At 59.8% G+C, this 13,425-nt stretch overlaps 2 protein-coding genes across 5 annotated transcripts in view; one reads left to right on the top strand and one right to left on the bottom strand.

Annotated features, from left to right (window-relative positions):
• Positions 1–45: 45 nt before the first annotated feature.
• Positions 46–9,134, top strand: CTU2 (cytosolic thiouridylase subunit 2). 4 transcript variants are annotated; one of them, XM_009197047.4, is made up of 16 exons: positions 46–180; positions 725–799; positions 3,884–3,934; positions 4,024–4,102; positions 4,309–4,368; positions 5,518–5,578; positions 6,112–6,221; positions 6,460–6,743; positions 7,100–7,235; positions 7,443–7,574; positions 7,931–8,022; positions 8,134–8,237; positions 8,337–8,487; positions 8,606–8,672; positions 8,794–8,852; positions 8,928–9,134. In XM_009197047.4, exons 1-16 carry the CDS (start codon positions 113–115, stop codon positions 8,995–8,997), a joined length of 1,599 nt encoding a protein of 532 aa, XP_009195311.1. In that variant the 5' UTR covers positions 46–112; the 3' UTR covers positions 8,998–9,134. The 4 variants fall into 4 exon arrangements, with proteins under 4 accessions (XP_009195311.1, XP_009195314.1, XP_009195313.1 ...); XM_009197050.4 differs by having other exon boundaries at positions 47–180; positions 6,622–6,743; XM_009197049.4 differs by having other exon boundaries at positions 47–180; positions 8,944–9,134.
• The window catches only part of PIEZO1 (piezo type mechanosensitive ion channel component 1), a 68,830-nt gene continuing 64,503 nt past the window's right edge, over positions 9,099–13,425 (bottom strand). The window contains exons 44-50 of the mRNA XM_031658625.1: positions 10,808–10,996; positions 10,593–10,685; positions 10,339–10,511; positions 10,141–10,263; positions 9,978–10,057; positions 9,678–9,864; positions 9,099–9,600 (exon numbers count right to left, since the gene is read on the bottom strand). Of these exons, the coding sequence (XP_031514485.1) occupies positions 9,351–9,600; positions 9,678–9,864; positions 9,978–10,057; positions 10,141–10,263; positions 10,339–10,511; positions 10,593–10,685; positions 10,808–10,996 (1,095 nt within the window). The 3' untranslated portion in view covers positions 9,099–9,350. The remainder of the gene's footprint in view (positions 9,601–9,677; positions 9,865–9,977; positions 10,058–10,140; positions 10,264–10,338; positions 10,512–10,592; positions 10,686–10,807; positions 10,997–13,425) is intronic.

The following is a 13,425-nucleotide window of genomic DNA, read 5'->3' as shown; positions in this document are numbered from 1 at the left end:
GAGGGCGCCGCCCCCAGCCGCGCTTCGCGGCCGCCACGGCGCCGCGCTGGCGTCATCAGGGCGCGCCCTCGCGCTGTCGCCACCGCAGTCTGCGACGGGATCCGGGGTGCCCATGTGTCAGGTGGGCGAGGACTACGGGGAGCCGGCGCCTGGGGAGCCGACCCCGACGCCGCGGCCTAGGTGAGAGCTGGCGGCCGGACCCGCCAGGCCGCCCCTCGCCTTCCCGCCGCACTCCTGCCCCGAAGGGTCCCGGCTGGGCTTTGCCGTTGCTTCGGGAAGCCCCGCGTGGAGGGCGGGACCTGGCTCCCTGGCACTTGGGGAATGCCTGTCAAGCGGTGAGGAGCACCTAGAAGGGGGCTTACTCCACCGGTTCGCACCTCTCATCCTGATAGCCACGGGGGGCGGCTCTGCCGCTGACAGTGCTGTCCTTATTCGGAGCGATCTGGTTCCGTGAAGCTGTCTCCGCTCCCCGTGTCAGCCTTGGGAGACTGAAAAGCGGTCTTTATGTGCCCTCTGAGCCGGCTTTTCTAGGCTAAACATCCCCTTAGAGCCTTTGTTTTTCTTGAAGTTTGGACAAAACACAAGCGTGGGTTTTTGTGTGTACCGAGGTGCCTTCCTCTGACCCAACTCAGGGTGAGAATCGGGAGCTGTCTCCCCAAAGCCCACTAGGGGTGGGGGAGATGTGATCTGTGTTCCTCTCTTCTCCCCCCTCCCATCTCCAAAGCCGTGAACAGAAGTGTGTGAAGTGCAAGGAAGCCCAACCCGTTGTGGTGATACGAGCTGGAGATGCCTTCTGCAGGTGAGGCCTGGAGGTGGCTGAGACCCTGGCAAACGGGGCCTCGCTGAGCAGACAGGATAGCTCCAACTTGTGAGGCTTTATTTCTTCCTTTTAAAAACATTTACTTACTTTATGCCTGCTTCTGATGTGGCCCCCTGTGCCCCTGGTGTTGAAGTGGAGGCGAAAGCGTTGGTTTACTGCTTGGGAAACAATTTCCCATGATCTAGCCACAGATCCGCTGATGAGGTTTCTGATGGAGCTCATGGGGATGGTTGGAAGTGGGGCCGTGATGTCTAGATTGGAATACGGTGTAGGAGGAGTGGGCATTTGGGGGCAGCTGGAATACATCTAGGGGCGGATGGTCTGGGTGAAAGTGTTTCATCTGATGTAAGATGCTTGTTTCACCTGTGGTGGGATAGAGGCTTGGAAGACCTCCAGCTTCCCCCCAGGCGCTTGTCATGTCTTTCTTGGCTTGTAGCCATTGTATTGTTCAGTTGTTTCCACTAGACTCAGCTCCCTGAAGGGAGGACCAGGTCTCTCTCCATGTAGTCCTCTTAATTCCCAGTGGTTTTGTGTTTTTTTGTTTGTTTGTTTTTTTGAGATGGAGACTCGCTCCGTCGCCCAGGCTGGAGTGCAGTGGTGCGATCTCAGCTCACTGCAACCTCTGCCTCCCGGATTCAAGTGATTCTCCTGCCTCAGCCTCCCGAGTAGCTGGGATGACAGATGCCTGCCACCATGCCCGGCTAATTGTTTCTGTGTTTTTAGTAGAGACGGGGTTTCACCATGTTGGCCAGGCTGATTTTGAACACCTGACCTCAAGTGATCCGCCTGCCTTGGCCTCCCACAGTGCTGGGATTACAGGCATGAGCCACCACACCTGGCCAAGGTAGGTACTTCTTTAACCACCTAGGAGCACCTGAAATTGCCAAGGACACCAGGCTGCCGGGAGAATTCACTGAGGAGAGGCTGCTGTGGCCAGCAGGGCCCCTGCTGAGGCCAGAGCTTTTGCTCTGCTGTGCTTGCTGGTCCTAAGGAACAGTGGGGAGCCAGCTCCCCAGGGGAAGGCCTTAGGAGTCTAAGTTGAGCTGGGCTCCCCAGGGATCATTCAGATCAGCATGTGGGAGAAACTTTGGCCTTCCCTGACCCACAGGGGACAGTATGGTTTCAGGAGCCCAGACGCAGCATGTCCCCGTGGACCCACCATGCTTGAACCCCAGCTGGTGGTGTAGGGCACACAGGCTCTCCTGGTCCACAGTGAGGAGGTGAAGCCCAGCACCTGTGTCTCCTTGTGTGAGACTCCCCATGCCCAAAGCTCTGTCCTGGGGTCACTTCCCATGTTCCAGCCTTGACACTTGCCAGTAACCTGCAGTCCTTCGCCTGGCATCTTGCTGTTAAACACAGACTTGCTTTACTGTCTGTAAAGGAACCACAGGGGGGTCATTCGGCCTCGTGTACGTGGTAACCATTCAGCGTGGGGAGGGACTGCTGTGGACACTGAGTGTGTCTGACAGGAAGGGACTTGGAGCCCCAGGTGCAGGGCGACTCTTGCAGTGGCATTGCCTGCTCTGTACCAGGTGCTGCTCTTCACCCTGCCTGCCAGGATTGCAGGGAGCTTTAAAATGTCGATTCCTAGGCCTCACCCCTAGACATTTTAACTTAATTGGTTTGTGTGATTCTAATAGACAGCCAGGGCCAAGAACCTCTGACCTAGTGAGCCAGAGTCAGATGGCTGGAAAGTTTATTATGAACAAAGATTATAGCTGGGCGGCCGGGCGCAGTGGCTCACACCTGTAATCCCAGCACTTTGGGAGGCCGAGGCAGGCGGATCACGAGGTCAGGAGATCGAGACCATCCTGGCTAACACGGTGAAACCCCGTCTCTATTAAATATACAAAAAGTTAGCCAGGCGTGGTGGCGGGCACCTGTAGTCCCAGCTACTCAGGAGGCTGAGGCAGGAGAATGGCGTGAACCTGGGAGGTGGAGCTGGCAGTGAGCCGAGAGGGCACCACTGCACTCCAGCCTGGGCGATAGAGCAAGACTCCGTCTCAAAACAAAAAAAAGGTTACAGCTGGGCACAGTGGCTCACACCTGTAATCTCAGCACTTTGGGAGGCCCAGGCAGGAGGATCACTTAAGGCCAGGAGTTCGAGACCAGTCTGGGCAACATGATGAGACCTTGTCTCTACAAAAAATACAAAAATTAGCCAGGCATGGTGGCATGTACCTGTAACCTGTAGTCCTATCTACCTGGGTGGCCAAGGCAGAAGGATCACATGAATACAGGAGTTTGAGGTTGCAGTGAGCTATGATTATGCCACTGCACTCCAGCCTGGGTGACAGATCAAGACCCTCTTTTTTTTTTTTTTTGAGATGGAGTCTCGCTCTTTCGCCCAGGCTAGAGTGCAGTGGTGCGATCTCGGCTCACTGCAAGCTCCGCCTCCTGGGTTCATGCCATTCTCCTGCCTCAGCCTCCCGAGTAGCTGGGACTACAGGCTCCCACCACCATGCCCAGCTAATATTTTGTATTTTTAGTAGAGATGGGGTTTCACCATGTTAGCCAGGATGGTCTTGATCTCTTGACCTTGCAATCCACCTGCCTCGGCCTCCCAAAGTCTGGGATTACAGGTGTGAGCCAGCACACCCGGCCAAGACCCTGTCTCTTAAAAATGCAGTTCCCGGGCCTGGAAGTCCTGATTCTGTGGGATTAGGGGAGGAGCCCAGGCCACTCTGTGAGTGAGCCTCTCAGCCATTCCTGGCCCAGTTGAGCCCAGCACACTCAAGATGCCAGCTCTGGGGCCCCAGGATACAGAGCCCTCGCTGTGGCCCCCTCCATTTCTGCAGTTCACCCCAAAGAGCTGGTGGCTTTATGTGGTGGGTCTTTTTTATGGGGTCTGGGTTGGCCTTGCCCTGTGAATGCCTAAGTCCGTCCACTCTACCAGCTGGGCCATTCTGAGCACCTGTAGGGAGGGGATGCCTGGGCTCTGGCCCCTCATTGGTTGGATGCAGCCTCCGTGGCTGTGCAATTTGTACCTGGTGGGGTTGTGGGAGGGACCAGTGAACCTCATGTTCACTGCCAGAGGGGCCCCAGCCCCACCCCTTTCACCAGTCTCGGGGCAGGCCCTGGATGCAAAGATGCTGCTTTGGAAGATGGAAATCGGTAAAGGACGTCGTCACCTGGCAGCGCCTCAGGACACCACCCACCGTGCAGGGAGCACGCGGCTCCCTCATCTCAGGTCTGTGTTTCAGGGACTGTTTCAAGGCCTTCTACGTCCACAAGTTCAGAGCCATGCTGGGCAAGAACCGGCTCATCTTTCCAGGCGAGAAGGTAGCGTCTGGGCCCCGGGGGTCTGACTGAGCAGCCTGGCCCCTCGAGGTCCCCACTTGTCCCTCCCACAGGCAGCCTGGCCTGCTGCAGCCCGCCAGCTCCTCCCTGGCCTTTGAGGGCAGACTTGATGTCCTGGATGTCCATGAGGTGGGGTGTCTGCCCGTGTTGGAGGTGCAGTGCCCTGAGTGATGTTTTTTCTCCCCCAGGTCCTCTTGGCGTGGTCTGGGGGGCCTTCGTCCAGCTCCATGGTCTGGCAGGTCCTTGAGGTGCGTGTTCACCACCCCCTGGGCCCGGGCTGCTGGGCTGAGCTTCGGGCTGGGGCCCTCCCTTCTCAGCCTGCTGAGGGACTCTTGGTTGGGGCTAGAGAGCAGGCCACCCTGTGGCCTGGACACCTGGAGGGTTCTCAGATGCGTTTACAGCAGGTGCACAAATCAGAAGCTGTGTCCAGAGTGCGTGTGTGCAGCCCACTTGACTTCTATCCATTTGCTCAACCGGCATAGAAACGCAGTCAGTGGAAAGCGGCGTCTTGGCTCAGCCTCGTGTGACCGGAGGGAAGATCAGGAAGGAGGGGGGTTGCCAGGAGAAGCAAAGGGAGCAGCATTTGAGGTGGAGGGGACGGCACGTGCAGGGAGGCAGAGGTGGGCTCAGGCTGCACACAGGGCTCAGCTGGGGGTGGTGGGGCTGTGTGTGTGGCGCATCAAGGGGCGGCTCAGGAAGTCCGAGGCAGGTCAGGCTTCTCAGGAGGGCACAGGAGTGGGTTGTGCTTGGTTTCTCCGCACTCCCAGTGAGAGGTGCAGACCAGAGGAGGCTGCTTCTGTGGGGCGGGTGGCTGAGAGGGGAGCGGTTGGCTCTGCCGGGGTGAGAGGTGGGTGTTGGTCTGAGGATGGGCGCACTGCACGGCGCTGCTGAAATCAGTTTTCTGTTTTCTGAGGTCCGCTGAACCTGCCAGGAGGGTGTTATAAGGGAACTGGCCCAGCCCTCTGTGTAACAGTGCTGCTGCCCTTCCTGTGCCCGGCGGCGCCCCTGCCTCTCACAGGCTGTTGCTTTCTGCTCGTGAGAGCGAGTGCTTCCTTAGTGGTCAGAAGTGTGTGGGATGGTGACACAGTGGCCCTGTAACCCCGGCCCCCTCTCCTGGGGTGTTGTTGGGACATCCAGGACCAGCTGGTAGGGGGCGTGTTTTACCAGGGGGTGAAGACCCCCAGGCTACTCTTTAAAACAAGTCGGGCGTGCAGCCGTTGCCTATTAGACCTGCCTGGCACCCAAGTCTGAATGGCTTATGTCCACTAAATGCAACGGCAGGGCAAGGCCACTTCACCTTCCAGGACTGCGTTAAATCCAGATGAAGAATGTTCCGAGCTGGAAAGGTGTTCTGTGGCTATGGCTGGGGGCTGAGTCCCTGCCGCTTCTCCCTCCAGGGCCTGAGCCAAGATTCTGCCAAACGACTGCGCTTTGTGCCGGGGGTCATCTTTGTTGACGGTATGTGGGGCCATTGCTCCTGCTAATCCCTGGCCGCTTGGGGTATGCCTTGCGGACGCTGCCTCTGGTAGGACGTGTTGAGCTGCTGGTGCGGCCCCTGCACTGAGGCCCTGGTGGGTAAATTTCCCTGAAGGAGGCAGTAGATGTGTCCATCGTTAGGTGACACCACTGTTCCTGGAGTCTGAGAACATCTTTAGAAAGTTGGGGGTGGGAACAGGAGCAGCGGCGGCCCAGCCCCGGCGTGGAGTCTGGGGACAGAGAAGGGGAGTTAAGTGCTGGTGGTGAGGGGGGTCCAGGGGCCGACTCCCGACTGTTGCTCCTGCAGAACGAGCTCCTGGGTGTTCCCGGTAGCGCTGAGGTCAGCCACAAGGGAGAACCCCCTGCCCAAAGGAAAATGGCGACACCCCACAGCTCTGCCAGGAAGCGCCGCCCTGCAGAGCAAGGCCTTTAGGGGTCTCCCCAGGTGGAGGTGGCCCCGTGCCCTGCCCTGCCTGGCTCTGTGAGCCCTGACTCTTTCTGCCTGGGTTTTTCAGAGGGAGCAGCCTTTGGCAAGAGTCTAGAGGAGAGATCAAAGACCCTGGCCGAAGTGAAGCCCATTCTGCAAGCAACTGGGTTACCATGGCATGTGGTGGCCTTAGAGGAGGTGGGAGGGCTGTCCCGGAAAGGGGTCCTGGAGGGGACCTCTGGGGGGCACCTGCCCGTGTCCCGGGCCTCCCTGCCCTCTGCCTTGTCCCAGAAGGTGGGGCTGTCGGTGGGGGGTGGGGGGCACCTGCCCGTGTCCCAGCCTCATTGCCCTCTCCCGCATCCTGGAAGGTGGGGCTGTCTGGGGGGGGTACCTGCCCATGTCCCCGGCCTCACTGCCCTCTCCCGCATCCTGGAAGGTGTTCAGTCTGCCCCCGTCGGTGCTTCGGTGCTCTGCCCAGGAGCCGGCAGGATCCGAGGGGGCCTACAAGGCGGCTGTCGACAGCTTCCTCCAGCAGCAGCATGTGCTGGGGGCCGGGGGTGGTCCTGGCCCGACTCAAGGGAAGGAACTGTCACCCCAGCCCCGACTAGACCCCCAGAGCCTGGCAAGCCCTCCTGCCGCTGCCCAGACCGAGGCTCTTTCCCAGCTGTTCTGCTCGGTGAGGACACTGACGGCCAAGGAGGAGCTTCTGCAGACACTGCGGTGAGGCCCTGAGAGCCCCCCTTCCCTGGGCCCTGAGCCCCCAGGTCCCTGAGAGTTCCCCTTTCCCTGGGTCCTGGTCCCACAGACCCCTGAGAGTCCCTCTTCCCTGGGCCCCATACCCCCCAGGCCCCCAAGAGTACCTCTTCCCCAGGTCCTGACCCCCCCAGATCCCTGAGAGCCCCTCTTCTCCGGGTCCTGGCTCCCCAGACCCCTGAGAGTCCCCCTTCCCTGGGCCCTATACCCGCCCCAGGCCCCTAAGAGCACCCCTTCCCTGGGTCTTGACCCCCCCAGACCCCTGAGAGCCCCCCTTCCCCAGGTCTTGGCCCCCCAGGCCCCTGAGATGCTCTGTGTTTTAGGACCCACCTGATCCTGCACATGGCTCGAGCCCACGGCTACTCTAAGGTCATGACTGGGGACAGCTGCACACGCTTGGCCATCAAGCTCATGACCAACCTGGCGCTGGGTCGAGGGGCCTTCCTGGCCTGGGACACGGTAGGCAGGGACCTGGGTGTTCAGGAGGCCCATCCCCACCTTCACCCCTTCGACCACCTTCACTGGAGAGCAGCCTCTCGTGTATCAGTCCTGCAGCCTCGCGGATGGTTGTGGGATGGAGGTCTGTGACCTCCCCCAGCTGGCAGGGGAGGAGGGAGGAGCACATTCGGGCCTTGACCTCGACCACACAGCCCCCGCCTCCCCCAGGGCTTCTCGGATGAGCGGCACGGGGACGTGGTGGTGGTGCGGCCCATGCGGGACCACACCCTGAAGGAGGTCGCTTTCTACAACCGCCTGTTCTCCGTCCCTTCTGTTTTCACACCAGCCGTGGACACCAAGGTGGGCCATGTGGACGGAGCAGCCTCTCTCACCACTGACACCAGGGTGGGCCTTGTGGGCTGGGCAGCCTCTCACAGGCTCAGGTCACCAGCACACCTTCAGTGACTCCTGTATTCCCTCAGCAGTGCCACATCCTCTCACCTGCCCTGTGCCCTGAGGGCGTGGGGTTGACAGGAGGACCCCACAGTGGGTGCACTGCTGAAGCCGGTTCCCTGGCTGCCTTGAGCCGTCGCAGCAAAGCCAGATCCATGTGGGCCAGCAGTGTGGAACCCACGGCACCTGCCCTGGGGACTCTCTGCCCCAGCCTGGGGCTGGCCTCTGGGCTTTCCCATAGCCCCCAATCTGATTGTCTCTAGGCCCCTGAAAAGGCCAGCATCCACCGGCTGATGGAGGCCTTCATCCTCAGGCTGCAGACCCAGTTCCCCTCCACTGTCAGCACTGTGTACAGGTGTGTGTGGGTGTGTGCGGGTGCTGAGCTCACCGCTCGTGCTCAGGCCAGGGCTTAGGGTGGAGCCGCAGCCCGTGCAATTCACCTGCTTCTCCCACACCCTGGCCACAGGACAAGTGAGAAGCTAGTGAAGGCCCCCAGGGACGGCCCTGCTGCCGGCGACTCCAGCCCCTGCTGCCTCCTCTGCATGTGTGCCCTGGATGTCGATGCGGCTGGTCTGTGTATCATGCTCTTGGGGTGATGGGGGAGGGAGCTAGGGAGTGGGCGTGGGGGCTCAGCAGCCCCAGGCTCCCTCAGCCCCTTTCTGCTTGCAGACAGTGCCACGGCTTTTGGGGCTCAGACCTCCTCACGTCTCTCCCAGATGCAGTCGCCCACCCCCCTGACAGAGACCCGGACACCCCCGGGGTCCTGCTGTTCTCCAGGGGTGGGCCGGGTCCAGGGCTGTGGCCAGGGGGCCTGCAGGAGGTGAGTCCCTGTCCCTGCCACCCATGGCCAGCTGCATGGGGGGAGGGGGACCTGCCCTTACCCCACAGTGCACAGCACTGAGGTGCCAAGGTGGGCACAGCCAGCTCTGCTCCCGCAGGGAGGACCCCCAAGCCTGCATCGAGGAGCAGCTGTGCTACAGCTGCCGCGTGAACATGAAGGACTTGGTGAGTGCGTGCCCACCTGCCCCGGGCCAGGCTTGGGGACGTGGGAAGGCTGTCCCCTCGTGGGTGGCTCGAGGGGGTGCTGGCAGGTTTTGTGGCCCCTTGACACCGGCCTCTGTTGCAGCCCTCACTGGACCCCCTGCCGCCGTACATCCTGGCCGAGGCCCAGCTCCGCACACAGAGGTACTGGGGCCCCCAGTGCTGTGGCGTGTGGGGCAGGGGCCTCGGGGCTGGTGCCCACTGCAGCTTTCTCTCTAGGGCCTGGGTCTTGCAGGAGATCCGGGACTGCCTGATTGAGGACAGTGACGATGAGGCAGGCCAGAGCTGAGCCTGAGGAGGTGCTTGACGAGACAGCAGGTGGTGGCCGCCTGGTGCAGGGCCCACCACACTGGAGCTGGAAGGCAAGGACGGGGGACTGGCCTCCGATTGTCCATTTGTATAAATAAAACATTTTTAATTAAAAAACTCTACAGTACACATAGCGGGGGGCAGCACCACCCCAGCCATGGGGATGCATGTCCTCCTCTGACAGCAGCATCAGGGCTCAGGCAGGCCGGGAGGATGCATCACAGCTGGCGGCCTTGGATGGGGCAGTGGCTCCCCGGCCTGAGGAGTGCCTCCCCCTGTGGCCACGCTGCCCAGCAGGCCGGCTCCTTCCCTCTCGGGCGCCAGCAGCAGCTCCTACTCCTTCTCACGAGTCCACTTGATCATGGTCTCTGGTGAGCGGTAGAGGAAGATGAGCTTGGCGTACAACTCCTCCTCCAGCTCCAGCTCACGAGTCTCCCGCACCAGGAAGATGTCCTGGCAGAGCTTGAGGATACGGTCCACGCACGGCAGCTCCTCGAACATAATGGAGTGCGAGATCTCGCTGAAGAATCCACGCACGAACTTGCCGATGACCAGCACGATGGAGACATACAGCCCCATGATCCTGCGGGGGAAGCTGGTGAGTCCTGGGGCCGCCTGGAGCCCCCTGAGCTGCGGGGTGCCCCCCAGCCACTCACTCACCCGTAGCCAGCCAGGAAGCCGAGGCTCGGTGGGCTGACTTTGTCGCTGAAGATGACCATGGGCAGCAGGTTGCAGTTGGTCCGGCACTCCTGCAGCTCGATGACCCACCATTCAAGGAAGCCGGTGGCCCCCGCACCCTGCTCCCTCCGCAGCTGGATGCGCACGCCGAGGTAGTCGGCCTCCTCGTCTGGGGCGGAGCGAGGAGACGGTTGGGGCCGCAGCCACCCCTCTCTGGCCTCCCCCAGCCCCGGCGCCCATCACCCCTCTCTGGCCTCCCCCAGCCCCTGCGCCCACACTCACTGGGCTGCAGCTGCTTCACAGGGTTGGCTTCGGGCCCGTTGGGGGCACGGATGTACTTGGGGAAGAGATTTGGGATGACCCTGCAGGGAGGTGCTGGCAGGTCAGGCCTGGCCCAGCCAACCTGGCCCAGCCCTCCTGCCCACCGCCCGGGCCCTTCACTCACACAGACTGGTCCGAGGTGCCCTCGAGCAGGCTGGCCAGCTGCCGCCGTGCAGTGCTGTTGGGGGCCAGGGCCAGCATGTGCTTCTCGTTGGCGTACTCCACGGTGCCTCCCTTGGCGAGGTCCCTGGGGGTGGGAACACAGCGTGACCCACTGTGGTGGGGCCACTCACCCAGGCCCTGCCTCAAGTCCAGGACGCACCTCTGGAAGTTCCAGGTGAAGCGCAGGGTGATGTCAGCCGTGCCGTTGTAGAGCTCCCGCTTCATCTGGGCGCGGCTGGGTGGGCTGATGCGCCACAGCGCCCCGGAGCTGCCCTCAATCTGCGCCGTGACGATGTCCTCAGGGCTGTACTGGCTGATGAACTGCATGGCCAGCTGGGTACAGGTGACACCCTCAGTGACTGCAGCCACCTCCCCCATCCCCCACCAGGCTGTCACAGGGCAGAGGCCACTTACCGGGTGGGGGTCAAACTGCCGGGACAGCTCCTCGTAGGCCTGGGCCGTGAAGGGGATGATGGACGGCTGCTGGGCGCTCATGGTGAACAGCGGCTAGGGGCAGGTACGGGGACACGGGGCCATGAAGATGAGTGTGGAGGAGCCGCTGGGGGTGGCACGCCGCCCTGGCCAGAACCCTCGGGGTGAGAACGGACAGGTGGGCCACACATGCTCACCTCGTAGCCGCCCAGCTTGAGGGTGACGGTGACATCAATGGGCTGGTTGACGACCCCGACCACGGAACGCACCAGCGACATGAAGAGCAGTGGGAACCAGATGATGGCGATGAGGAAGAGGATGATGAGGCCACCCATGCCGTACTTGACGATCTTCTTCTTCTTCTGCCCTTTGGGCTGCGGATATTTCTGGAGGGGAACGACACAGGTCATACTCTCAGCTCTGCCCTTCCTGCAGGTCACATGACCGCATTCTCCAGCTCACCCAGCAGCCCACAAAAGCCCCAGCCTGACCTCGGCATGGCACAGCTGTAGTAATGGCGGGCAGACGCAGGCCAGTGGAGTAGAACTGAGGGTCCAGTTGGAACCCAGGGGCCACTGATCTTAGACAAGGGAGCTGTGACCGTTCAGTGGGAACGGACGACCTTTTCACCACAGTGCAGGCACCGCCCCAGGCAGGAGAATGAGACGCAACTCCTGCCTCATACCACGTGCCAAAATTTACCTCAAAGTGGATCAAAGAGCTAAACTTCAGAGCTAAAACTATAGAACTTTTAGAAGAAAACGGGCAAATCTTCATGAATCTGGATTTGACAAAGGAAACAAAGTAAACCAGATGTTACCAAAATAAATACTCTGCGCTTCTAAAGACGCCATCAAGAAAATGTAAGAGACAGTCCATAGAATTGGAGAACGTTTCTGTAAATTATATCTGATAAGGGTCTGGCAACCAGAGAATACAGAGAATTCTTCCAACTCAGTCGTTTCTAGCCGATGTATCTACAGAAAAACTCTAATAAAAACCCAGCGGCCGGGCGCAGCGGCTCATGCCTGTCATCCCAGCACTCTGAGGTCAGGAGTTCGAGACCAACCTGGCCAAAAATACAAAAACTAGCCAGGTGTCGTGCACACCCGTAGTCCCAGCTACTTGGGAGGCTGAGGTGGGAGAATCGCTTGAACCTGGGAGGCAGAGGCTGCAGTGAGCCAAGATCATGCCACTGCACTTCAGCTTGGGCAACAGAGCGAGATCCTGTGTCAGAAGCCCTGGAGAAAGGATTTGAATAGACATTTCCCCAGAAAAGATACACAAATGGCCCAGCACATGAAAAGAAGCTCAACATAGGTCAACAGGGAACTGAAAAAAGCCCACAGCAAGCCACCTGTTCAGCAGAAATGGCCAGAACAAAGAAGACATAGCAACAGGTTGTTGAGGATGTGGAGAAACTGGAACCTCGTGTTGCTGGTGGGCACCTAAGATGGTGGAGCCACTGTGGAAAACCAGTGGCTCCTCACGATGGAAACCACCACCAGCCCTTCCAGCCCTGGCGTGCAGCCATAGAACCGGGGGCATGGGCACACACGTGTACCCTGGCATGCCTGGCAGCATCATGGGCAACAGCCCATCAGTCCACACGTTGTGGTCCATCCATGCCACAGAATATCATTTGCCCATAAAAAGGAAGGCCATACTGCCACGTGGGTGGACGTCGAAGACACCATGCTGAGTGAGGAAAGCCAGTCACAAAAGGACAAATGCCGTCTGAGCCCGTTTTCATGAAACATCCACTGTAGGCAAATCCATAGAACCAGGACCTAGACAAGGGGTTACTGGGACCAGGGGAGGGGGAAACGGAGTGACAGCCAGTGGGCACTGGGTTTTTTCTTGTTACTTTTTTTTTTTTTTTTTGAGACGGAGTCTCGCTCTGTAGCCCAGGCTGGAGTGCAGTGGCCGGATCTCAGCTCACTGCAAGCTCCGCCTCCCGGGTTCACGCCATTCTCCGGCCTCAGCCTCCCGAGTAGCTGGGACTACAGGCGCCCGCCACCTCGCCCGGCTAGTTTTTTGTATTACTTAATAGAGACGGGGTTTCACCGTGTTAGCCAGGATGGTCTCGATCTCCTGACCTCGTGATCCGCCTGTCTCGGCCTCCCAAAGTGCTGGGATTACAGGCTTGAGCCACCGCGCCCGGCCTTCGTGTTACTTTTTTAGAGAGGGTCTCACTCTGTTGCCCAAGCTGGAGTGCAGTGGTGTGATCAGGCTTAATGCAGCCTTGGCCTTCTGGCCTCAAGCCATCCTCCCATCTCAGCCTCCAGAGTAGCTGGGAGCACAAGTGTGCACCGTCACGCCCAGCTAATGTTTATTTTTTTGTAGAAGAGATCTCGCTGCGTTGCCCAGGTTGGTCTTAAACTCCTGGCCTCAACTGATCCTGTCCCTCCTTTGGCCTCCCAAAGTGCTGGGACCATAGGCCTGAGCTGCCATTGCCGGCTAATTTATTTTTACATTTGCTGAGGTGGGGTCCCACTGTGTGGCCCAGGCAGATCTTGAACTCCTGGCCTCCTCGATCTCTGAAAGTGTTGGGATGACAGGTGTGAGCCACTGTGCCCGGCCCAGGGTTTCTTTCTGAAGTGGTGAAAATGCTCTAAAATTGATGATAGTGGCAGATGCTTAACTGTGAATCTTCTAAAAACCCCTGCATTGTACTATTTAAATGGGTGAGTGGTCTGATGCATGAATTCTCTCTCAACAAAGCTGTTAAACAAGAACGCAGGGAACAGTGTCCGTCCGGTCCTCCCCGCACCAGGCCCTGCTCTGCTGCCAGCCTGCCTGGGACAGGACCAAG

The sequence above is a fragment of the Papio anubis genome, chromosome 18 (assembly GCF_008728515.1).
Source record: "Papio anubis isolate 15944 chromosome 18, Panubis1.0, whole genome shotgun sequence".
NCBI lineage: Eukaryota > Metazoa > Chordata > Mammalia > Primates > Cercopithecidae > Papio > Papio anubis.
The sequence above is the reverse complement of the archived record's forward strand: the minus strand, read 5'-3'. Positions and strand labels throughout refer to the sequence as shown.